This window comes from Anomalospiza imberbis, chromosome 7, assembly GCF_031753505.1.
Source record: "Anomalospiza imberbis isolate Cuckoo-Finch-1a 21T00152 chromosome 7, ASM3175350v1, whole genome shotgun sequence".
In the NCBI taxonomy this organism is placed as follows: Eukaryota; Metazoa; Chordata; class Aves; order Passeriformes; family Viduidae; genus Anomalospiza; species Anomalospiza imberbis.
The window spans coordinates 25,369,092-25,396,059 of NC_089687.1; the positions used below are offsets into that span (position 1 = coordinate 25,369,092).

Below are 26,968 nucleotides of genomic sequence, written 5' to 3' on the forward strand. Positions count from 1 at the left end.
CGCTTGTCTGGCAAAGGGGAAGGTACAAAATTGGAATAATTAAAGTATATTGTAAAATATTTGAGTACACATATGCAAATAAATTTTTTTGAATTGGTTTAAACTACTTTGCAGTTCTTTTTACTTGTAATGAGAGGAAAGTTGATGCAGTAAATTATTAAGTCTCTGTGTTCTGTGAGACAGCTGAGAACTTGGTGGGCAGTTGCTTATTGTAGCCTTGTGTGTTTCCTTAGCAAATTTGATTTGGTTTTTTGATGGAACTGTGTTGGCAAGGTTTGGTCATGAAGGCTCAATTGCCTCAGTTAATGAAGTTGCTTTGTTAACTGAACCAAAACACTGGACCAATTTCAGTTGAGAAATCACAGTAAGTAATTATTTCTTGATGCTACTGAGTTTAGTGGCTTTTAGAGGTACTGTAGTAGTTCCTGAATGGGCAGATGCCGTCTGATTCACTGGACGATACAATAAGTGCCTGGAATTAAGAACTTTGTTTTACAGTATCAACTAAGAGATTTCTGTGATCTAGGATTTTGTGATGTGAATAGTCATAGATGTTTAAGAAATTGTTTCTCGATCAGCTGCTTTGTGAGAATTGTAAATACTTTTTCAGGGAAGTCGCTGTCATCTCAGAAAAGTGACTTGAGCAGAATGAAGTTTGTTGGAACTCTTGTGACCCAAGATCTGCTCTTGTTGCTGTTTAGTAATGTACATTAAGGCTTCCTCCTGACAGGTAGATACAGTAGGATTAATGATTCCTTATCATCAGCCCAGCCCCTAACTTGATATTTTGGTGCCTTGGGGAGCAGTTGTGTGTCATCTGTTGCATTTAGGATTCTTTGCTTGAGTGAGAACAGATGTACTGCAAAAGAGTTGCTGTGCCTGATCCTGTGTTTGCTTCTCTGTAGCTGTAAGACATAGCCTTGGGTACAGGTCCTTGTTGATTGTTTTCCAGTCGATTGTCAGTGACTTTTTTTTCCCCTCGCCCAAGTATATGAATGTTAGGAAAAAGAGGAGTTCTGGGTCAGCATGGGAGGGTTTCATGGGCTCTTGTGATGTTGTCTGGATTTGCGTGGTCCTGTTGAAAGCAATACCTTAAAATGCACATGGGGCTAAATGCACTCAAGGTAGGTGCTCTGTTGTGCTCACAGCTCTCCCCTTGGAAATGCTGTTCTTCCACATTTGAGGCAACAGTTGAATCAACAGCTTTGCAGTGGAGTCCTTGGCTCAGCCGGAGATCCTTGCTTGCCGTCTCAGAGGCCTTGAGTGTTGTTGGTACAGAAAGTGCTGTCTGCCCAGGGAAATGAGGCTAGCAAAGTGAAATCCACTGTGACTTTTCTTTAAGCTGCAGTGAAACTTTTCTGAGGAAAATGTGTAAAACCTCTTGCTGCTCCAGATGTTCTTTATCTCTCTGGAGGAGCCAGATACAGGGAAGTGGTGATTATCATCTGTGTGCTCATTTACTAGTGTTTGCATATACAGCACTTTACCTGCATGGCTTGATTAAACTGGCTACTTTGGCTGTCTGCAGTCTTGTTCTTGGAAACCAGCTGAATGAGTGGGACATGGAAGTCATGTAGTAAAATTAGTAACCTCTGCAATTTGTGGTTTAAAATGTATCACTTTAGGCACAGTTAAATTCTTGAGTGTTTCACTCTCAACAGCCTCTGTGAGCCTCCTTTGGGAATGGGGATAGAGACAGTCAAATATTAGTTGCCTTGTCTTCCTGGAACTTGATCTCCACTTGTAACAGGAGTGTGTCTTTCCATTCATGAGAACAAACAGAGGGCATCCAGTTAATCCTAGAACGGTGATGAGAATTTTGATTTGCAGTCAGACTGAGCAGGAAGCAGTAAGATAGTGGGTTAATTCAAGAATGGTGTGGTTTTGATTAGAATGAGAAAAAAATAGATTATTTGGGTTGTTGTATTGATGATCTTTCCCAAATTAGATACATTTAGAAAACTAATGCTGCAGGTTGATTGTTTATATAATTTTGTGAGTTCTACTAATAAAATACTTTCTCAGTTTCTTTCTGTTCCTGCTTGCTGACCACATGACAATTAGTGTTCTGGAATTAGGTATTGCTGTTGTAAATCAGCCAGCAAACAGAAGGAGAACTAAATATTCTTGTAGTTTCTCTAAATATATTTGGGATAGGGAGAATGACAATTTTTTTTTTTTTTACTCTAATGATTACAAAAGATGTTTGCAAAACCAGAAGACTTTTTCAGAAGGTATATATGAAAAGTTTTAAAGGAAGTCCTTTTTTATGACTTTTTTTTTCTATTTTGGAGCAAATTTTAAGTACTTAGTCCTTTCTAAAGGCAGAGTAATAGAGTTGTATTTGTGTGGCACTTGTGTACTTCTGTCTGGGACTTGGTCTCTAGGTTTGGTATTTTTCCCTATCCTGATTTGTCTTAGTTTATTTTATTTTTTTGCTCTAATAGGGATGGGGTGAATCCATAATCTTTGTTTTACCAAAACAATTCTAAGCTCTATCTTCATGTACTTTTTTTTTTGCTAGAAATTATTTTAACTCTTAATTCCCTTATTTTTTTAGTATGCTTAATCAGTTACAGTATGTTAATGAGCTTGTACATTGTTTTAGCAACTGATATATTTCAATGAACAGCTTGATTATCATTTCTGCATTCAGCCTTTGGAGCTGTCACTATGATTCTGTACTAAAAAATGAGAATATAAGTTGATATGCTGCTTTCTCATTACTGTTGTATGAGTTTGAGTAACTGACTGATATATAGGAATACGGGCTATATGAGTAGAGGAAGTAAAGAAAATGGAGGCGACAAATGAATTCAGAAACTCCTTATTGACTTAAAAATGCTGGTGATGGTATTTCATTGGGATTGGGACCATCTTTGAGGTGGCAGAACTTTGGGTCCCTTAAAGAATTTTCTGGATCTCTTTTATAGGGACCCAGAAAATTGAGAATTAAAAAGTGTCTGACTTTTAATCACTTTTGTGTAGAACGTCTGCTGCTGTGTTGTATCATAGCCACTAGTGTTGAGGTAATGACATTTTTGGTAGATTTTCAGGCTTCTTTTCTCACAGGTGTTTATAATCTCTATGGAAGAACTGCCATTGAATTTAGATTTGTCGTAGAAAATGTTTTCTAGTCCATTATGTACTTACGTAACATGGAAAAAAGAAAGTTTGATCCCCTTTTTCCTTATAAGAAGTTCACTATTGCCAGTAATGGTCTTTTGGCTGAATACTGAGTTACCTGATGTTGATGTGTTTCAGAGGAACTCACTGAAGGTTAGAGCTGGATAAAACTGGTGGAAATTCAATAGGCAAAATGAGAGTAACCTGTCCTGGAAATACTGCAGGTCAGACTTCAGTGTATGTGGTAATACTGAGTGTCCATTTTTTTTCTCCTAGATCATATTTATCAAGTTCTGAATACAATTCAGCTGTTATTAAGTGAGATACAGCAAAGATTTGTGTAGTAACTGAATTTTAAATCAGTCATAGGAGGAAACCACTAAAGAGCAATACAGAGTTCTAAGTAGTGACTGCATTCTGTTGCTCTTTGCCAAGTTGAAGATGGTCTCTGAGTAGACTTGTAGGAATTTGTGAAGAAGGAATTCAAACCTCAAATGGTATTTCTGGCATGGGATGGAAGTGGGAGGTGCTTTTGCTTGCTGCATAAAATATAGTTTTAATGGTTTTATTTGCTTAAGTATCTGAAAATGGAGGGTTGTGATCTACTGATATTTTCTGAAAAACATAATGTTTTTAGTTTAACAAATACAGTCATTTGGGCATAATGTTTTATTTTGTGTGACTTTACTTTCCTCCTTACTCATTCAGTATGATAGGTCAGTTGAATTGCAACATACTGCGCTGTCTGGCATCCTGCTACTGAAGCAGCAGATTTCCTCCCCCGTTGAGCAAAACATTCTTTAGGCTTTCCTAATGATTCGAGCTTTCCTAGGCATGAAGACCTATTGCTTCATTATTATAAACTCCCTCTAACCCCCTATAAACATGCCTCTGTTTCATCCTTAATGAATGTGATAACACTAAAGGTCCTGAGCAATTAGTATCGTTGAAAACAGATTCTGCTTTGTATTTTTTTATTCCATTATTGAATCTTATGCATAAGGATAAACCCATTTTATGTCAGGGAGGTGACTGAACAGAAATGACAGGTTCATGTGAATGGCTTATTGATAGAAATTGTCTTGTAAATTCCACTGAAGTAGACAGTGCCCTGAATACCTTGTTAAACTGAGAAAACTGCTTCATATGAGAAATTCAGAAAATCACCATGTTACAGGAACTTTTCAGAAAAAAAACTTCTGTGGTATTTGTGTAATATTGTAATTAATAAAAGCTTTTTTTGTTCCCCTCAGGTTATATGTTGCTGTGGTAGTTCTGTAAGCCTTCTCATTAGTACTTTATTACTTCCATAGGATTACTTCAATAACTTATTTGTAGAGGAAACTTAGTGGTATAACAAATAACTGTTTGCACTGGATAGGACTTTTTTGGACTGTTTTCCTCACTTTAAAGAGAAAGTAAGTAAGACTTGATTTTGTAAATGTTTGGGATTTTTTTCTGTATATGCCTAATCATTGTGCTAGAGACATCTCCATTAAGGGAACTGTTGTAATGTTTTAATGTAATCAGAATGTCTCTTCTTTCCAGTGTAAGCCTGTAATTGTTATGTCACCACTAAATACAACCATTTAGAACTGATGACTTGGCTTTCTTGTGGCAGGTGCCACAGCACTGCTTAGGTGCTTGTCTCGCTCTTGGAAATGCTCCCGAGGTGGGAGGTTCAGACAAGTTGCTCGTTGCATTCACGAGAATGCAACATTTGTTGCCACAGAGAGACTTCTTACCTCAGTATTTTTCTTTATTGGCTGTTGTGTGTATGAAAAAGAAAACTACAGAATGCCTGAGTGAACATGCTTCTTATAGCCTGTAATAAGGATAGTGTTGGAATGAAGGGTAGGTAGGGAGGAAGATGGATGATTTTACTCTACAGAGATTGATAGTTGGAATCACAGAATGCAGTCTGATGGGTAAAAGCTAACAGCTGGCACTGGACTCACTCTTTTTCCTGGCTAGGAATTTGAGCTCAAAGATGGGGCTCCATTGAGCCAAATGTTTTGCAGTACACCTTGTCTGGTAGAATAGAATGTTTTTCAGATTACCAATAAAATACTGTCAATTGGTGAATCATAATACACAACCTCCCTGTCATTTTCCTTTACAAATATGCAGTAATTCCTCAACCAGTAGAAAAAAATGGAATGCTTAAAGGAGAATTACATGCTATCCCAAGAACAGAGAACTGCATTCCTTGAAAATTATATGGCTTTATTTTTTTACTTTGACTAATCAGTTTCTCTACTCGTATCTCTTTCCTAAAACCTTAAAAGACCTTCACGTTTTTGTAGAAGATACTATCTCATTCTCATCAATCCATCAACAGCTGAGTTGGTTTTTATTGGCAAACCTAAACGTCTAAATTATAGATTCTCTGAGAGACAAAAAAATCCTTTATATAATCATCTCCTGTTTCTTTTAAGTGACAATGTACAATTCAAGTAAGAGTAGTTCCAGCTCAAAAGAAGTTATAATTCAGCAGGTGTCTGTTTGGACCTTTGAAGGAGAGACGAGTCATAAGTCCTGGTGGGTTAATCCTGTGTATATGGTGTGTTTGCTATATACATATCCTGTGAATATGGTGTATCTATTCTGTATCCAAAACCTGGAGCACCCATTTGTAGACTATTTTACAATTAAGAGTTATTTCTTATAATTTGGACATGGCTTTATGCCTTCTCAGTACCTGTGAGAGGTACTGGTAAGATAGTTAAGTGTTTTGACATTTCCCTGAAAGCTGCCATGACAAGATTCTATCTATCCAGTAAGTACATGGGAGATCTGCCTGATCTTCAGGTGATGGTCTGCTGCAGAAGGGGCTGGTTTGTACCTGCTCTGTAGCTTGTCCTCTTGGCTGTGTGCCAGGGGAACAGGCAGACTTCAGCGTGTCTCTATAAATTTTGATGGTGTTCATAGTAAAGTAGCTCCCTTTTTATGTTTCTCCTCCAACTACAAGTTTAGAGGCCATGTAGTCTTTCCTAGCCTTTGGTTATATTTTTTTGTTAGACTTGCAATACTGGATGTCTTTAATGGGGGTAAGACCAGAATTTCATGGTGAAGATTTGGGGATAATTCCATGATTTTTCCATGTTTTAAAGAGTTTTACTACTGCTGAATGTAGGCACCATTCACTTCAGTTCCTGTAGGTCAGGCATTTTTTTGTTAAATGCAGTTCATTGTGGTGCAGTTTGCCTAAAATGATGATAATTTTCTTTTAAAATCCTCTGTGATACTCATTTGGTGGGTAATATTTTGAGTGCTAGAAACATTTCCACTAATTTCTCTGCTTGGCACTTCGTATTTCTGACCACAAGCCAGAAGTGTAACCAGACTACAAATTTAAAGCTCTAAAGACTTTCCTTTTATTGGTAGTGTTGGCTGCAGGCTGCTTGGGATACAGACTCTTTGTAAGTGATGAGTGTCATGAACAAAGAAGATAGAATGTGACCTAGAACTCTGCTTAACTAACGTCTTCCTGCAGAGCTTGTCAGAATTCCATGTGCCATCTCACCCTGCTACTCCTGCCTGCCAGTCAGTTGCAGAACATCATTCCTATGCATTCCTGGTAGAGCAGCTATTAAAATTCTCTCTTCCAGCTGCAACTTCTTCTATAAGGCTTTCTTAACTATTTCAGTAAGGATTTTGATGGAGAAATTTCATCTCAGAATTTTTTTGATCAGTCCTAGATAGTAAACACCACAAGGTCAGGGCATAAATACAATGGTGCATAAGTAGGGTAAGCAATAAAGAAAGCTACTTGTGACAGTGTGTCTGTAGCTCTTCTAGAAACATAAGTAATTCAGGAGTTCTGCAAGTCTGAGGCAATGTTGCTGTTTTGCAGTAGTTCAAGTCTAGGATGGCTCATTGTTCCCTTTCTCTTTCACAGGCAGTAAGGGCCTTGCAGCTGTGCAATGAAAAGTGTACCTCACTCTCTGCTGGGCAAAACCAAGTGACTTCCTCTAGCTTGTGTCATACTTCATCATCAGTAAATTGGATGAGGGTGCTGCATCTCACCTGTACGTTTTTTTTTAAACTGAAACAAGTTTCTGCTTTTGAAATAAATAGTCCCAAAGTCTTCCATTCCCTGCTTATTTCTCTAAAGAAGTTTGATTTTTGTTATCTTGGTTTTTATTTGAACTGTGGGTTAGTCTACATGAAAGCCTGTATGGAAACCAGAAGTCATACAGGATTTTTTTTGGTGAGTAAAGACTCCAGAGGGCTTGCTTTTAGAAAAAAAAAAAAAAAAAAAGTGCAGTATTTGTTGAGCTTGCAGGAAAAAAAAAAGAGGCAAGTACCGTATACATCAATCAAATGTTTATATATTGTGAACTCTGTGAAATGCTGTTTGCCTCCAAATCACATTCCTTCTACTGAGACCGAGTTAAAAAGTTATTTGCTGTAACAATGATTTTTGTTAAGGTATAATGATTTTTTTTTGAAAAAATAATTTGCTGCAGTAGGGGGTTGTCAGCAATTTATTAGTTTATTTTTACAAGGTAGTTTATTTACTACTGAGTAGGAGTTGATTTATGGAAATATCTGGTCTATTCTAGTGTGTAAAAATGTATCATACTTTGCTTTGACTCTGGTTTTAATTGTATTTTCTTTAGGTTACTCACTTTACTGTTATTTCTATAGAAATTGAGTATTTTTCTCAAGGTTGTCCCCCCCGGCCCTCCCCATTCTATAGAATGGGTTGCAACAGTGTACTATTATATGAAATTTGCTTAATTTGCATACTTTTCAAAAATCTGTTTCTCACAGTTGCCTTATGTAGCAGATATGTATTTTTTTAAGTAATACTGGAAATTTTAGTGTTGTCTTCTGTTACTGGCGCCTCTCAACCTGTTCTGTGTCTGCTCAAAGAATAGAACATTGGAGAGGCAATTGCTCTCTTCAGTTGAATTTTCCCATGTTTTTTGTCGGGTGGAAGGACTTGCTGAAATTTTTCAAGGACTGATGAGAGTTAACATGCTCAGCTCCTACAGAATTAGGCTCATTTGAAAAACCAAGCTGCTGCCAATTCACAGTTAATTTTCCCCTGCTGGCTGTAATAAATGTATCCTGAACAAATGTTTCAGGAGTTCCTGGCATTATAAGCTACAAAAAGAAAACTCCCTGAAGAGCTGGAAACCTGAAATAGTTGTTTTGGGTGACAGAAAGGAGAAGGTTCATTGACATTTCAATACTGTGCATAAAGACCAGCATTTGCATAGTAGTACTCATGATGCTGGCATTGTTTATATTGTAATAGGAAAAGGAAGATGCTTTTTTTTTTCCGGGGGTGGGGGGGGAAAGTACATGTGTGTGAAAAAAAAAATTAGCGTTAGAGTTTGTCAATGATAAATTGTGACTCTTCTGTGTGAGGCGAGAAAATTTGCATGTAAAAATCCAGGGAAGACTCCTGTATTAATGTTTCAGGAGCAGTTATTTGGATAGCTCTCATTCAGCTGCTGACTGATGGGAGGTACAAAATTTACATGGAAGCCAGTTCACTGACTTCATGAAGAACAAAATTAAGAATTAACTTTTGCTCTAAAAACTCATCATATCTCATAAATGCTTAGAAGAACACTCATGACATGTGCATTTTAAATATATTACTTCTAAGGGTGTCTTCTTCCTTGTGGTTACTGTTGTGTTGAATCCACTTAATTTTTCGAACTCTCAACAGAACAGAATTGCTCTAAATACTTCTCCTTTTCACATACTTCCACTTGGAGTAAGATGGACCAGAGTAGGCCAGTGTTGGCCCCTTAATCCCTAAGTCTGGGAAATGTTGGTTTAGGTAGTTTTCTGTTTAATTGGAATATTGTTCCTTGTAGGGGAGTAATTGCTGCAAGTGAGACTGTGAAAGGAGTAGGTGGTTTGTGTTTATACATTCAGGGTACTTTTCTTATTAGGCCCTTCATGTATTATTAAAAATGTAATGCTAAAGCTGGACTGCACCTTCCTCTGGTCACCCTGGATCTCTGGTAGCTGTTCTTGCAGTGTGATTTTTTTTTTTGTTTATTTTGCTGCAGCAATATTCACTGCCATTTAACTCTGAATTGTGTCTGAATACATACTTTAGTTGGTTTTATTTATGTATTAGGAATTTTGCAGTTATATCATATTCTTTCTTGTCTGGTGTAACAAAATATATATTAATTGTTCTTGTCATTTTATTAAATAAGCCAAATTCAAAGACACTAGGAAAACACTAGGTAGATTTTTTGGTAACTTCCTATGCTCCAAATATAAAGTACATCTGGCATTGTTTGTCCTGGTGTGACAAAACTGTCTTTGAATGCAGTGAAAGTGGAGGGGTCTGGCTTATTGTTCATAGTGCAGTTTGTTAATGGCTGGAGATAGGAAATGAGCATCTCACTAAATGGAAGTCTTGGTCAACCTCTGACTCTTGCCTTAAGGCTTTGAGAATAGACAATATGAAAAAAAAAACATCTTCTTTCCAGATGGCTGAATGCTTGATGTGTCTTTATGTTTAGCTGTCATTCAAATGTGAATGCTGTGGTGATTATAAGTGTCTTCCATTTTTCTGGTTTGAAATGATCCCTTTTATGCATTGTGTGTTTAGAGATTAACTGTTTACTTATCAATATGGATTTTAGAGTAAAAAAAACCCAGCTTTATTGTGTAGCAAAATCCAGGATGCTGATGTTCATAAGCAGACTTTATAGTGAGGTCTTAATTCCACATACTGTGGTGCAGACCAAAGTAGTTTTGAAATAGATTGTAGTGGACTATTAACATTCTGCAAAATGTTGTTGCTTCAGTTTTGAAACATCTTGTGTGTGATAAGTTTCATGCTAATGGTTTTTGTTACTGAAAAAATACAATTCTGCAATCTGGGAAGAAAAAGTTTGATGAAAGAGGCTTTGTGGGATGGAGTTTCTTTTAACTGGGAATAAAAATGTTAGATTTAACTTTTGAATGGTGAGTTTGAATCATGTATTTTCATGATGCTTGAGTTCATAGTGAAAAAGACAAGCTACAGTTTAATGATCAAACTGTTAAATAGTGTTTTAAGCTGAAGCACACTTAATGGATTTTCAGGCTGTTTTTCTTGGGAGTTTTCTGTGTATTTTTGTTTTTGAGCCTGAAGTCATAGTTTTTGTAAGAGATATCTTTAATAACGCAGCTTGTTGCAGGTTCTGTAGGAGTCCAAATCACTTACTTTGTGAGCATTAGACCAGTAAATTCTGATTTTATTTTTTTTCTTTATTAAGTGACATTGGCAATGTTCTTAGTTAGTAACCATTTAAAGAAGAGAACAAACTACTTCATTGCATGTGCTGGATTCCTTTTCAGGCATTGCATATGGTGATAAAATTTAGTGGAAGTAGATCGAATTACTTTGCTGAAAAGCTTTCATCATCTTTTGGCTGAACTTGTCAGCGACTGTCTCCCTACCTGGTTTTGTGTGTGGGAGTTGGGAACCAGATCCAATCATCCCTTACTGAGAAGGGAGCTGTTACTCTGCAAGTCCTGTTGACAGTGCATTGTGCTAAAACATTCCTGTAACACGCTTAGGGTTGAGCATTCTTGTGAATAATGGCTATGTTATGTCCACTTAACTGTAGGCATTTTCAGTAGATCTTTGTTTAATTTTATTCCTTATTTCTGTTGGTGCTTGAGCATGGCGTAATTATGTGGAGCTAATGTATGTGGGTACAGTTCTGGAGCCCAGAGAATGAATGAGGTAGCTGACTGAAAAGTAAATTGGACTCATTTGTGTCAGCGATGGATGGCATCAAGCTGCAAATGAAAATGAAGGTTGTAATGGCATCTCAGGACTGATGCAAAATATATGCAAATACAGCATTTAAACAAGTTTGCTTATCAGCTGTTTTCATTTTTACTTTATTGTAGGATTGTACTGGCTGGATTAAAGTTGTGTAAGGGTTTTTTTTTTTTTTTTACATGTGGCCCCCTTGCAAGCTGTGGGTTGGAGAAATTTGCTACCAAACAGTAACTGGAACATATGCCTCAGGTGCCATTTTTCACATTTGGGCTAAGTGTTGTACTTGACTTACTTAGTCCTACCCACCTGTCTGTTAGTAGTTTTGCAGTGACTTTGATGCTGCCTTCTTTTTTCCTCTGAAACCTGTGAAGGTGTTTCTTCCCAACTCTTTTGTGATTCTGTTTTCCTGGAGACACTTGGAATAGCAGAAGAAAGCAGCTCTTTGGGATAAAGGCAGGGCGAACCCTTATGCATGCTAGTAGTATTAAATTTCAATGGAAAAGTGGGTAATCTTACTTTCTTCACTGTTTATCTGACCAAAATCCACTTCATGCATTGAGCTTAGGCATATGGTGTCAAGTTTTGATGATGTAATTATTCTGGCATGTTCTGTATTTCAGCTAGGTGAAGGTGGAAGTTGTTCTCAGGAGCCTTGATTGGGTTTCATCCAGTTCCATCACTTGGCTTTGGCAATATGTTTAAAGGTAGAGGTTGTTTCAGCTGTTCACCAGGTATATTTGCTGTATCTTGGAAGTCAAATACTAAAACTTACCCACATTGTACTGTGATGATATAAATTTTATTAATATAGCACAAAATATGTCAGATTATATAATAATCCCCACAGTGTAATATTAAGCTGCTAAATATTTGTATAACTTTTTAAACTTCCTATTATTTTCTTTCAAGCAATAGTCAGAACCACTGAAGCTGGCTAGGCTTTATGGAATTAGGCAGTGCTTGATTGTTGTGCCTTCAGAATATTATTGACCCAATTGTTTTTTTCTCCTGAGAAGTAAAGAGAGGAGAGAATCTGGTTAATTTAGTGTTTAACATGAGAACAAAATAGATTACAGCATCATCTAGTACAGACCTGCAGACCTGTATGGTTACACCCTTTGTTTCCCTCCCTGCACAGCCAATTTTGAGTCTATTACTTTCCACCACCACCCTTTTAAATTTTTTTCTTTTTTTTTTCCTTTTTTGTTTTCATATGTAATGAACTTACTTCTGCCTCACAGGGAGTCTTCTTACATCTTCTAATGCTTTGATAATTTAAAACTACCCTGGCTGTCTCAGCATCTTTATGGCACTGGGCCTATGATTGTCCCTTATGGCTTGGTTTTGGAACACAGTCAGTGAATGTACTGTGAAAGGTCAGGTATTTTCTCTGAGTGAAGAAAGAGATCCCAGGTCGCTAGTTAAGTCCTCTTAAAGGAGAGCTATGGCCTGTGCCTGCTAGGAGCCGTTCAGAGACCATGGGGAGAATTGATTAAGTTGATACGGGCAGTGGCACCAGTGGGAATTGGTGGCATTTCTGAAATGCACCAGCTTTGGATGTGTGAGAAGGGAGTGGTAGTCTGACTGGTCCTACTGACACTGCAAATCTGGCAGTCTTTGGCAAAATTCCTCCCCAGTCTCTGGCTGGTGATTGACTCATGCAGGAAATAGGCTGGTACTGCAGCAGAAAAGTCTTGCTGTTCTCTGTGGAATTCCAAAAAATACCCAATGGCTTTCTCTGAGGATTTAAGGATATGCTTCTATAGTTTACTGTGATTCTTTTCTCACTTGAGCTTTGTCTAAAGCTCCATTTATGTTAAAGTTTGACAGGATTCCAGCATGTTTGGTCTGCATTGTCTTACAGGCATTTGTATTCAGTTTTGTTTAGAGTCTGGGGTTACTCAATCACATCTTTGAAGCTCTCAGCTGCTTCTGATAAGCAGTCCTGTGTCAGCTGCAAATGCATTAATCACTTTATCAAAGAAAGGCCCAACAGTTGTAAGTAAAACAACCTTAGACGGTTTCTGGATGCAGGGCTGAAGTGCTGGCTGCCCTTGGAGATGTGAATCATTTATCATTTTTTGTTGAAGATCTGGTATCCTTCAGTGCTGATTTTGTTACATGCTTGAGTTGTGTTAATTTGCAGTCAGCCTCGTTTTTATCTGTAGCTATAGTGAATGATTTGAATTTAAGGGATTGTCAGTTTTTGTTGGCAAAATAACAGTATTGTTCACTCACTTAACCTGGACTTTACTTCTGAAATGCACTACTCTTATACACATGCCTTTCTTACTTTAAGTTTTTTCCTCTCTCATTTCTATGTGAAAAAATAACAGTTTGAAGAAGTAGCTTTATAGTTCTGTCTGCCCACTTAATGTTGGATTTTAAGGAATGGTGGCTGTGGTCTTTAGCCCTCCCAGTGTTACCTTTAGGTAATTAAACAAAAAACCAGACTCAGTGCTAATTAATTACTTGCCAGGTGCCTGGAGCTGAGAAGCAGTTTGCTTATTAGCATAACAATACTACTCTGAATATTGTAGATAATATTTGGCATGGAGGACTTGTGATATGAAAGGTAAACCTTAAAATCTTGTAGGTTTATGTAGAGATGTTTTGTTCTGGAACTTTTGTGTTAATTTGCACAAGGTTGAGTCTTTTGTGTTTCTGCATTGTTGAAGCAGTCTACTCTAATGGACTTGAAAAGCTAAAGGATATTCTTAGTTTATAACTGAAGATCAGTTTGCACTTATATTCTTACATTTGTGTAGGTATACTGGATTCAGTGCCTGGCATACAGTGTGCTCCACTTTTAACTGAGGCTGTGAAGGGGAGGTTTTGGCTGGCTCTTACAAATGCAGTGTGTAGACCTCTGTCTAGATGTGTATCTCCAGCTTTCTTAGTAAAACTGAAACAGGCATACATGGTCTTCTTAAATGCTGGAGTGTAATGTAAAGGTGGGCTATGTGATCCTCTACCGACGTATTCTCTGCATCATGCTTTATTTAGGTAATATTCAGACAGTTATATTCAGAGAGTGGTTTTTCATTCACATTCGGATTCAATATAAAATCAGAATGCTCTTATTTTTGAAGGGCTCTAGTGCTGCAAGTCAAGTAAAAGTTGGAGTGTTAGTTGAAATAATCTGGGTCATTTTGGATTTATATATCTTTGCTCTGACAAACAGAGAATTCCATAATAGGGAGATTAACAGCAGTTTTTTCTGTTTTCCTCCTCAGACTGAATATGGGAGATAGGTATTTTTTCCCTCTGCATATTCAACTGTCAGGATAAAACAACTCTCTCTTCTTTCTCCTTTCTGATTACAGTGAAGTACCTTCCCTGCCTTGTGGAAAATGGAGACTTTGTTATTAGAACGTGGTCCTAGTAATTTCTCAAAACATAAAGATGGCTAAAAGACAAGAAATCTAGTCCCTCTTTGCCAAAACTATCTCTGAGAGCCAGAAGAGACTCACCATCCTGCCTTCTGCTGTGACCTACAGTATGCAAGTGTCAAGTAACTCAAGTGGAGGAGTCCTTTTCACTGTGCTCCCCTTGTTTTATAGCCTATATGAAGAACTCCCACTGTGTTCATGTTCTGTGGTTTGTCAGCTAGGATCTCAGGCCAGGATCTTTATCTTCAGATGTGACCTGGGACATTTTTAACAGCTGCAACTGTCTATATAACCTGTGTGTCGGGTTCCTCGTAGCTCCCATTTTCACCTTGAGAGCTCTCTGATGTCTAAGCCCATCTTGGCTGTAATGAGGTGGCTCTTAAGACCAGTATCTGTTTGAGTTTCTGTCTTCTCAAGGAAAACAGAATGTGTTAACTGTACATGAAAATTAATCAGAAGGAAAAAAGTGCAAGAAGGATGAGTTTCTCACCTCCAAAAGGAAGTTTGGTGGTATGAAGAGAACAGGTGAAGACAAAGAAGTGATCATCAGTCCTTGCTGTTGTGTATTGACTACTAGTCATGGTAATACTTGGTCCTGTTAATTTCTCAGAGCATAATAATTCGAAGATGGCTAAAGAATAAGACCATTTAGCATGTCAAAGATAAAGCTGGTGGTCAGCTGTACTTGTGCTGTGTTAGGCCTCATTCCAAAGACTAAAAGGAAGCTCTGCTTTTTGGTTGTTTACTGTGCCTGGCAATAGAAAGAGAAGATTTTTCTGCTTTTTTTTCGAGATTGGTAATGGATTGTTTTTGTCACAAATCTGTGGCAGTCCACAGGCTTCACGTATGAATTATTTGGTTGTCTGTTTTGTGCTCTTGCCATCCTTAAGGGGGCCAGCAAGACTGTGTGACCAGACTGTGCAAAACCTGCAAGTGCACTGAGATAAACCCAATGTTTCTGATAAAGGTGAATGTTTCTCTGCTGACCCAATCTGATTAGTTCCCCTTTTGATATCAGGTTTTTAGTGCCTTCAAAAACAGAAACTTTGAATATTTATAGTGATCTTATGTAAATTACTGTTTTTTCAGAACTCTTTTTCTACTTTCCACCGTTTGGCTATATCACATCTAATCATGATTTGAAAAAAGAAGTGCTTGAGGGAAGAATACGTTTTCCAGAACTAGTACTAATAGATAAAATGAATAAATCTGAACAAAAATTTAGTAACATGTGAAATTAAATGAGATTTATTTTTTTAAATAGCTTGTTTACAGGGAATAGTTCCTTCTACTATAGTTTGAAAAGAGATCCTTCTAAACAGAGGGAGAAATTGTGTTGTTCTGAAGAAAATAATCTTTAATTCACCTCATACTTGAATATTTAATTTATTCCTTTTAGGGGGAGTAAAATTTCTGAGTTATCTTACTGTGTGATGAAAACTTCCTAACCTGTCTAAAAAAATCAAAATATGTGCTTTGGTCAGAAGCAAAGCATCATGGGTATAACAGCTTAGGCTGGTGTTACTTCTTGTGATCATGTTTTGGCATGAGGTTTGAAAGCTTGTTAGACCTGCTATATTTATTGTGAAAAGCCAAGAGCTTTGTCTTCCATGTACTCACAAGTTTGATTGCTTGCAATGAACTTCTTTCTGTTCCCCATCACCCCGCCAGTTAAGGTAGAATTCCTCTCCAAAGATCCTTTCTTGTGTGGCTTTTTTTTTATAGTACTTTATTTCATCTGGAGGACAGATTAGGAAGCATCCCTTACCGTCACCCTTCTAAGACTATTTCTGCTGTATGGCCTTCTGTGTTTTCTGTAGCTTTATTTCTGGATGCTTAAAAGCAGTTTCTCTCAGAGCAGACTGCCTTGTCCTTTGCCCTTGCCTCAGCTTTAATTTCTGTTCTTGAGCTCACTCAGTATAGATCTTTCTTTAATATTAATAACTTGAGAGAATACGTGTCACTCCAGCTGGTAGAAGGCTATAAAGACGTTTTATCTTCTCTCTAGCATCTTGCAGCATTTTCACTTTTAATGCAAGCAGAGTCAGTTTTGGTGAAGGAGAACAATAGCACTATGGAATACATGAGGAATTTTTTTTACTATCTCACTGTGTTGTAGCATGTTTCTCTTCCTTGTATTATCTTAAAGATTTCTGGTGCTTTTGAATTTCTAACTGGAAAGGGTTAAAAATGTGTTGGTTAATATTATGTTATAAAGACAATGTAATTAATTAGAGGTAAGAATTTATTTTTTCAACAGTGAGACCTAGAAATATGAGCTTGTAACATCCTCTGCAATGTGTAATGTAAACTAAACTCTGGAAGCTTCCTGAGCAGTGAGACCTAAATACTGCTTTATGTCTATTTTTTGAAGATTGTGAAAAGAAGACCCAATTTGTACTCGGTTACAAGTGTGTGTGTGTAAATATATATATGTGTGTGTGAAGTATACTCATGTACTTCATACAGGGAGGTTTATTCAGATCAGTTCTGTGCCAGGAATTGCTGCATTCAGTAATGTCTGGAACAGACTTTATCTCTTGTGCAGATAGCTGTTCATCTTTGATTTTTACAGAAGCTTCTTGTGGCTCCTTTTATTCCATAAAAAATGTTATGTCTGTAACCTACAATATTGTATGCAATGATACAATTTGTGCATGTGAGGAGAGTAGAACTCGTAGTTTTTTGCCTGCTGTAAGGACAGGCTTGATGCTTGTTGGGGCATTTGGTTTTTTCCTTGAGGGGTTTCTCTTAGGCTGTACGAGGACATCAGTGCCTGCGTGTTGTGTTGTTGCTGAGCTCTAACTGTTCGTCTCCAGACTGTGATAGCAGGTAGTGTGCAACATTTGCTTTGTGATCAGCTCTTGATTTTGGAAACTCAGTATTCATATTGCTGTAAAAACAGAGCCCCACCTCTACTACAGCTGAAGATGATGCCCCTGTTGGTGGCAGTTGAGATGAAGTTTGAATAAAGTACCACTTCAGGCTTGTTTGGAGGTGGTTTTGGTAAGCAAACCAAAAATGCTTAAGGCTGTTCTAATTCAGTGATAAACTTTGAGGATTTAGAGATGAAGTTTGAAGCCATGACCAATCTCTGGTGTATGTTCCTCTCCAAGTTGCTTTTTGTGCTCTGTCCCCCAAACTGTGGTGTGAGAGTAACTACTAAGTGTTATTTGGCTGTGTGTAATGATACATTGTGGAGCCTTAAAATGCTTACAGAAATCATTAAATACTACTTAATATATTGAGGCAATGCATCACATTGCAATTTATAATCTAAAAATAATTAAGTGGTAGAATACCTCTTTTACTGACCTTAACCTAAAATATCCCTTCATCAGAAAGTGTTTTATGATTATAGATTTTTAGTTTTACACTAAGTGACAGAAAGCAATATGGCCAGAGGCCACTCCTTCCCCCAAATTTGACTTAGCATTTACTCTGTTGTTGTGTATGTGAAGCAGGCATATTTGATTTCCATTTTCATACTGTATTTCATTGAAGTCTGTTTGCTCTAGTGAAGCATTGATGGGGAGGTACTTCAGAAATATCAGCATGAGGAGTAAGTTTAAGTCAGTCCTATTTCTGATTTTTTTTTTTAGTGCATCCCATTATTACTATATTAAATTAAAAATGCCAGGATAGGGTTTGCTATTAATTTTATGCATTCTGCACAGTGGAACAAAATACAACATCAAACAATAATTAATTGTAAAATCATTAAGTGGTGTTTATTTTTTGATGGTCAGCTGAAATGTATTTAAAGTTGTTAGGATTCTCTTGCTCATTAACAGTCAGAAATACCCACTGTGGACTTTAACATTTATTATGTTGCTTAGCTTTCAGAAAAGGAGACTGGTACTTTTCTGTCTGAGTTGGGAACAAAAAGAATCAAGAATGCACTCCAACTTTCTGATACATTAAAAATGTGAACCTATTGATTTATTTAAAAACCTAACAAAAAATGGGAGTGCTTTAATTATAAATGGATTGGTTTTTCATTTGAGTAAGTGTGTGTTGACTGAAAATAAATGTGTAGAAGAATTCTTGAACCTGTTTTAGACTATTTGAACAGTGATGGTGTTTTAGACTATTTGAACAGGTGGCAACAGCTAAGTCAGGGTTCTGTGACAAAATGAATGTCAAGCCCATTTTTTAAAATTTATGTCACTTCTCTGCCTACATTACACTTCTGCATTCGTGTGACCTGGCTTTAATTTAACATTTGGTAAATATTTGCATAGTAATTCCTAAAGTGTTCTCCCACACATAAAGGAAATGATGATAAACAGCTTTTAAGTGGCTTGATGTTAAACACAAACATGACTTGCAGCCCTAAGGTAAAATGCACATTAGAGTAACTGTTCAATATTCATTTACCAAGTGCTGTTATGAATTATACCAGGTAACTCAGTCATACATTTTCTTTACGTAGATTTTTACAGGTTTGTACCTCAGCTGAATTTCTGCCTAAGGGTTATGTACTGTGCTGTGAGAGAGCTTCTTCCCACTTGTGATGCTAGGATTTTTTGGAACCTTAATTTGTGTCTTCTTCAAGATGAACTTTCTAACAGCATTTAGGAGCACAGATAGATTCAGGTAACCATACCTGAATGCTGCCCAGAGCTTCCAGGCTCTATTAGTGTTTTATTTTTACAAAAGGTTTTTTTGTTTTTCAAAACTTAAGTATTTCTTTTTAAGCATGTCAACTTTTAATGATGGTGATTAAGAATATATGGTGAAGAATCTTCCTAGACACTGTCATTCATTAGAATAAGACTTTAATCTCAAGCTAGAGAAACTTAAAGAAACAACAATCCATCAGCGAAAAAAAAAACCCAAACTTGTCCTAGTATTTTAGAATATAGTTGTTAGACCTTTTTTACTTTATAATTCTTAGCTTCTCAGCAAGTGCCTTCTCAGTAAGTATGCCCTTAACCAATCTCTTTCTTGATCAAAAATGGGGTGTCATCCAGCATTTGCTGCTTTCAGCAGGCGAGAAGTGTTATTTTGTTGAAACTGTCTGGTGCTGACCCTTTGCACAGCCTGTCATCTCTGTTACTGGGTTCTGACTTTCAGAACATTCAGAAGACACTGTAGAATCAGCAATCTGTTTTGCAAGACTTCCAGTCATATGCTTTATGAACTATAAAGTTACTCTGTTACTTTAGAAAGGCAATGTCCTGTCTAGGAGTTTTAAAACACACGGAAACCTGAAGTGTTCTTGATGCTCCTTTTGATTGTTCTATCATAGTAAAGCATAAGAACCTTAAAATAGGACAGTCCTTTTCCTGAGCAAGTTTCATTTTCTCTGATAATGATTCTACCTTGGATGTACCATGGTTATGTTTCGGACATGTTCAACTCCTTTTGAGCAACTCCTTTCTTCAACTCCTAATGTGCAAAATGTGAGTTTGTATGAAAAATGTGAGTTTGTGCATATGCATGTGGATACAGTGCTGTTTGGAATGTCAGATAGTCAACTTTTACATCTGCTGGTAGCTAATGGCTTGTTTTAAGTGGTGAGTTTTCTAAAATATTAATGTTTTATTTAGTGAAGCTGTCTGGACTCCTGGTGTGAGTAAAGAAACATGGAAGAAACAGATATATAGATTTTAGTTGGCTGTGGTTTTTTTTTTATTTTTTTTTTATGGACGCTTTGTATCCAATGCATGGCAGTGTTTGGAGTTCATTGAAAGAAAAGAAAATGTTCTCTGACTTTGAAATCTTTTTGAATGGCTGAGTGGGTTTGCTGGTCAGATGAACCATTGTTACTTTTGTGACTGTGCAGAGGATAATCTGGGCTATCTAGCAGTAGCTACTATTTGCTTCAACAAACAAGTTTATAAAAAGCTCCCTGTTCCCAGCATGGGTTTTTAACTTTCAGGGATCAAGTTCATATAAGCTAATAGAAACCATTCACATTTTTATTTCTGAGCCAGCAAGTGTTCAGTCTTGCTCTAGTCTGTGCTGGTTATTGTAACTGGGGAGTCCTTGAGATCAGAAGGTTGTAGTGTGTACACACTGTGCGTACCTGAGGCACAGTATGTGTCTAAACCATTAAGAAGTATTTTTCTTTAAAACAAACTGTGAATCCTGCTCTACTTCTTATACTTCAGTGTGATTTGTCTTTGTTTTCTTTTAAAGAATCTTACATTGGCTACACTTATTCCAAAAGATTGGTGAGGAATGGCATTGTCTGTTCTTTGAGATTATTTTAGAGATGTTCTCTTGATATTGCCATTAGCAAAAATAATTAAATTACTGTATTTGCTGTGGCCCAAAGTAAAAGAGGGTTAGGAATTCATTAAATTTAATGTAGTTTAGGGTGGCTGTGTGTCTTGAGCTTGTGTCCTGCCAATTTGCACCACTCTATTGGGATAATAGGGTTTTACAATTGTTTTTTCTTTGTTTCTGTTTCAATGACACATCTGTGTTGGTACAGCTACCGAATGACAAATAGAAGTGAACACTGAAAGCAAAATATTCTAATCGGCTGTTTATTTTTGACTTCAGCTTTATTCTTAACACTTCAGTGGCATAATACAGCAGGTTTTAATGTATCTTCAGCCAAATAGGTTAGCCACAGAAGTTTGTCCTGTTAAGAGGAGTGTTTTTCAATTATGTTGTTTTAATGCTGCTAACTATGAAAAGCTTTGTGGTTGCATAAGTTAAAAGGTTCAAGAGGAATATCTGTAGCTACTGATGTGTTCTGGTTTCAGAGTATCATATTTTGTAAGTTTATTGGTAGGGTCAAACTACACTCTTTTTTCAAGGTAACTGCATTAGGTAAATTGTATAATCTAACCTGCTTATTTATTGCATAAAGGTATGTTTCTTTTCTGCCTTTTCATCTTAGAATTTTATGGTTATGGTAAAAATACCTAAGCCCTGGTCTTAAAGATAGAAATTTGAGCTGCAATAGTTGTCCACTCTTCGGCACTTTGCAGAGAAAAAAGTATATTAATGGGTGGATTCATTGCAAAATTAAATAACTGTAGTAAGAAGTAAATTACAGATTAAATGGACATATTCCAAATAGACATACTTTTAGATGCTTAACTGTGTGGTTGTTATGCAGCAGTACTGTATCTCTTTACACTTAACCCTTAGTTGCGGGTCATCAGTGGTCATCTTTTTTTGTCCATTTCTGAAATGTTTCTCAAAGCTATGTGTGTGCATGCCCCTTTCCTGGCCCTCAATTTTAGCATATTCTGGCCGCTCTCCATAATTTTTGATGGAGGACTCAAATATGCTTTATAATCCTAACCAGGCATGTTTTCTTTCTTCACTGTGCTGTAGCAGATGCAATGTTCATCAGTGCTGATACCACAGAGTACTCACACACGTCACTGTGACTCACTGGGCTGCCACGTGCTCATTAAACCACAAGAACTGGTCCTAGCAGGATAAGTCTTAAGTGATGCAGTTCAGACATAAATACCACTCTGAAATTGTGTACACGGGTAGCTGGTATAGTTAGGGGGCAGTGCCTACAGACTGTGTATCTGCTCTCTCATTTTATATTTCCGGTCAGGGAGAACTTGCTGTTGAGCAGTACACTCTGAACCTTTTGGCTTCAGGGCCAGTGGAGTGATGGCTGAACTCCTGGTTATTGAAGTGAAGGAGTTAATAAGGTATGAAAAATGCATTAGTTTTGGAGAATTAATATGATCCTGTTAATACGGTACACAGTGTTGCATTGGAATTTGAGAGTATTTATTTGTGAAAGCAAACTGGAATTTACTTATTCATTTGGGGTTTTTTGCCACAATAGGATTATCTGCCTCCTCAGAAAGAAATTATGGATGTGTTTTATATATCTAAAAATATATGATAACCTCTCCACAACCTGTCAGGAGGGGTGCGTGTCCATCCACATATATATTTATTTATTTGTTTGTGCTGATAATAACCAAAATATTCTTTCTATAAAGTATTATAAAACAAAAATAATTTTTCTATTGTTTTAAATTTACTGTTCAAATTAGGTAAAGATTGATAAGGAAATAAAAATGTATGTTTTAAAGATTTTTTTTGTGTAGTGTTCTGTAGGTATTTCAGAACCTTTGTTTTTCATCTGTAGTTTTCATTTGCTCTCAGTTTCAATTTTGAGTAGTAGCTCCAATCTTCTACCTCGTGACTATAGAGGGAGGTAGGTGGAAAATAAGTGGGACACAAAACTGCTGTCTGACAGCATTGAAATCATGCAAGGGTAGGTTAAGAAGTCTTGTATCTGTCTTACAGGATCCAGCTTCCTGGGTAAATATTCACCACCTGGAGTATACAGATGGAGGAATCCTGGACCCAGATGATGTGCTGGCAGATGTTGTGGAAGACAAAGATAAGGTAGAGCTTGTATGAAAATGTGATGTGTGCTTTCAAATAACAAATGCTGCTTTCTCATTTCTTGGATATATGGCAGGTGAAATGGATGTTAAATATTCTTAAACACATCTGCCCATAACTACTGTAACTCTCCCCTTCTGGAGCAGAATGGGGAAGTGGGAAGCGTGACCAAAGCAGTTCCGAAGCAGTGAGAAGAGAAGCCTAGCAGTTCACTTAGGGCTTAACCTTTTCAAGCAGTTCTGTGTTTCTTTTTATTTCTATATTCAAATACCATGGTGAAAAATGTGGGTTTTACAAGACTTTTTTTCTTTTTTATGCCGCTTAAAAATAAATGCCACTTAAAATATCTTCTATAATCTCTTCCTTTGCATGGAATTAAGTTTTTGAGAATCATTCTAATGTCATGGTTGAGTGTGACAAAATAGACAAATCCTGTGATGACAAGAACAGCTACTTCAGCTGTTAAATTTTGGGAGGAGTTCCTATGATTTGGTACTGAAAGTCTGAGCAGGCTGCTTATTCATTTTAAAAGCTGTGAGTCTCTAAATTTCAATTAAAATAAGACAGATATCTTGTCTGGATAGTAATAACTGCAAAGAAACCTATTTGAATTTTATTTTTAATTGTCAGAAAAATTTAGTTTTGGGAAACTTATTGGTGACTTATTCAGCATAGAGAAGAAGGGGTATTATTTATAAAACTTTGTTGATTTTATCTCTCTTTTTTTCTTCATGAAATCAGAGGAAAAAATATTTAATGGCTTTAAACCAAAGATCCAAATATGGTATATGCCTGTGCTTTTAGACAAATTGCTTTGTCTGTTTAAAGTGCCATATGCTTGATGACTTCAAAAATAATTTAGTATATTGCAAACAGAATTGCTAGTTTTGTATGCTGTGTTGATTCTTGAATGACTTAATACAAAGCAGAACATTTTGCTTATGATTAATGGTATGCTGCTTCTTTGTATTTTAGAAAATTGTTTAGATGTACTTCAGTGTCATTTTAGGGTGGTTTGTGTGGGAAGTTTTAAAAACAGTGGGACTCTGTTATGTATTCTTTTTATCATATTCATGTTTCTTGCTTGTCCATATTTACTGTAAGTATGCTTAAGATACCTTAAGACTTTTTTTCCCCAGGAGTGTTTGGAGACAAAAGGACTGATTTCTGAAATTGAACAGCTGTGTATAAAGAATAAGACCATAAGCATAAGATGTCATAAAATGAGATATTACATCAAAGAGAAATGTTTTGCTGGTCTCATTAGTTAATGAAAATTAGTACATTTACCCAGGATTTTCTCTATTTAAGTAGTGATAGAGGAGCTTGTGTAGAAACATGAGCATCAATGTGCAGAATATTTGATATGCCATGTAGTTTTTAACTTGTGACCAGAGCCTTTGCTATGCCTTGTCGGTGGCTGTCACTGGTTGAGTAAGTGTAACTGAATAAGCTTCTAGGTCACAGCTGTGGGTCTAAGCTTCCTCAGTTTTGACAGTGCTAAGTGAGGCTCTGACGCTGCCTTAAGGAAAACTCACTGGGAAACTTCAGTCTTACTCTTTGAAGTGGTGTGGTGTGGTTTAGGAATACAGCAAACTCCTCAATTTCTCTTCCTCTGATATCTCAATTACATGGGATGTATCACTAGCATCTTATTTTCTTCAGAGTGGCTTGGTGAAACAGGGATAAGAGACTTGCTGAACAGGGCAGCTGTGGTGAAAAATCAGATTTTTTTATTAAAGTAAGGGAGAATGTTGTAAGGGATCTGCTGGCCTGAGAGGTTGAACAATTCTTTCATTTGAGAGTGGAATTGTGCCACAGCATGTGTAAGGAGATGTCCGTACTACCTTCTTACAAAGTTTGATATGATCTGATATCAAAGAACCAGCCTTATAAAAGGCTTACATATAGTTTTGATAGCTTTACTGTGGCCTGTTGGTCTTTCAGTTTTCACCAGTGTTATTTCATACTGAGAATCTCTGCTAGGGGATCTTTAAGCTTTGCAAAAAAAGGGGAGGGGATACTCAGATTGACCTGCTATTTTATTTGGCTTTTAAAGTCCCTGAGTAGATGAAGGAATTTTTGGTCCATTTATCTGTGCTCTGCTTGTCTTTGTGATTATCTGTATATGTAGTAAGTGAATAGGCCACAGGTTTGTTGCTTCCTTGTCCTTGTCATTCTTTGCTGTGCATCCAAGCCAGTGACATAGTTTCACATTAAATCAGTCACTCTCTATAAAAATAAGCTTGCACTTAACCTCAGTGCCTTTAACCAAAGGTGTGTTTGGCGCTGCTGACCATCAAGCTCTTCTTCAGTGGCAGAGGAAATGCTGCTGCTTTTTGAGGAGATAATCTGCTCTAGATCATACTTTGATAGTAGTAAATTAGCACAGTTTCTTCAAAGGAAAATGTCGTTGCTAATCTATTGAATTCTTTCACTGTGGCAACAAAACAGGGAGAGTGCTATCAGATATAATTTATTTGGAATTTCAAAAGCTTTTGACAGTCCTTAACAATAGACTGTTAAGGAGGCGCAACTACTCATGAGGTAAGCAGCAAGTGCTGTGGTAGGTAGTGAACAAATGAGAGGGAACTAAAAAATTGGAGTAAATGGTGAAGTTCCAGCCCTGAAGCAATGGCATTGGAATGTGTAATGCCCATCAGTGGGAGTGGCAGTAGTGTTGAGCTCTGCTTACATGAACTTCCTGACTTCCTCTTGAACTCCAGATTAATCAAAGTTCAGTTGTGCAGCTATCAACTGCACAGTTATGCTGGACAGAGTGGCATTTGTTAATTGCCTATAAAACAGATCTAAATTAGTATTACATGTGCTTGGTAACGTGTCATGTGAAAATGCTTTGGAAATTCTGCTGGCTGAGAGTCCCTCCTGCTGCTGTTGCCTCAGCAATAATCTGTGACCTAAATTGGATGCCCAAAGCTAGTTGACATAGTTTTTTAGAATAGCTTTAAAATAGCTTGTTTGCAGTGAGTTATCCAGCAATTGGTTCATGTCCTGATAGTCTGAATGATGAATTAATTAAAATCCCCACATTTTGTCAATTGAACCAGAACATGCTATTTAAATTGTCTGATTTTAATGCAGAAGTTATAAATGGAGTCCTCTTTGTATACTGTTCTTAACAGATCTCCCACTTGAAATGAACTCTTGAGCAAGAAAATGTTCTGAGAAAAATTCTTTGCTGTGTAAGAGATGGAGTACAAAATGTTTCCTTTCATTGCACTGTGCACATGGAGCCCTGTGCTTGGCACGTCTTAAATGCATAAACTTAATGCAACCATCTAGACTTCCTGCTGATTTTTATATGGAATCATGTTTTCATATACTTGCAAACACCTGGGGAGGCTAAGAGGATGTAATGAAAGCCTGTGTTAAAACTTGCTTTGCTTATAGGACAACAAGCTTCTTAGATCAAAACAGTTCTGCTTTCTGAATAAATGTAGAGGTCTACAGGGAAAATACACTTTCTATCAAACTTTATATGTATATATGTGTTCATATTTTGACAGGATTAAATACAAGCAAAACATGTTTACAGGTGTCCTTTTTCAACAGAGCTCTTCTGAAGTAGGTGGTGGTCTGCTGTCAGGGTGCTGGGTTTTTCCTTGAATTGTTTTGATTTGTTTTGTAGGGTTTTTTCATCTGTTTGTTTGCTTTTGTCTTTTCCTTGTTGCTTGGTACTTTTTGGTTTTTATGAATATCTTGGGTGTTGTTTTGTAAGATTGTGTTTGCAAGGTTTTTTTTGTAAGGTGTTTGCAGTATTGCAGTAGCTACAGCTGAGCCAACAAAGATGCTGAACATTTTTGTAAAGATACATTTTCTGATCAGTGCTGATGGCAAAAGATTAGGCATGTCATCCTAGAGATGATGTGGCTTTGAGCTCTCCTGAGATTTGTTTATTGGCAGCTCTCCTGCTAACGGTGGGGGGGCGTTTTGTGGTGTGGGGTGGTTCTTTTAGGAGTGGAAGGAATTAAGAAAGTAAGTCATTGTCACTGTGCTGACACTGAAATAGCAGGATACCAATATGATCTTAGAAGTTAGTTTTATCTTGGGTATCTTCTTTAAATATAGATGAGTAGGGGTTTTTAACAGCAGTGGAAGCTTTTGAAGGACACAAAGCAACGTTAATGAAATGCTGAAATAGTGGCACTGTATCAAGATTTGTAGTGACTGCAACTGTCATTTAAGTGTTTCTAATGATGATATCAAGTAAATGGTATGAATTAAGTGTAGCTCAGATACCTATTTTAGCTAAGCATTTAATGAAATATTAAATAGGAAAATCAATGAATTCTTTCTTCTCAGCTCACTACAGCAAAAATGC

At 36.9% G+C, this 26,968-nt stretch overlaps 1 protein-coding gene across 5 annotated transcripts in view; it reads left to right on the top strand.

Annotated features, from left to right (window-relative positions):
* Positions 1-26,968, top strand: part of PARD3B (par-3 family cell polarity regulator beta) — a 533,875-nt gene that overhangs the window by 141,788 nt on the left and 365,119 nt on the right. For all 5 annotated transcript variants that reach the window (XM_068196079.1, XM_068196075.1, XM_068196077.1 and 2 more), the window contains exon 2: positions 22,525-22,626. In XM_068196079.1, coding sequence (XP_068052180.1) covers positions 22,525-22,626 — 102 coding nt within the window. The remainder of the gene's footprint in view (positions 1-22,524; positions 22,627-26,968) is intronic.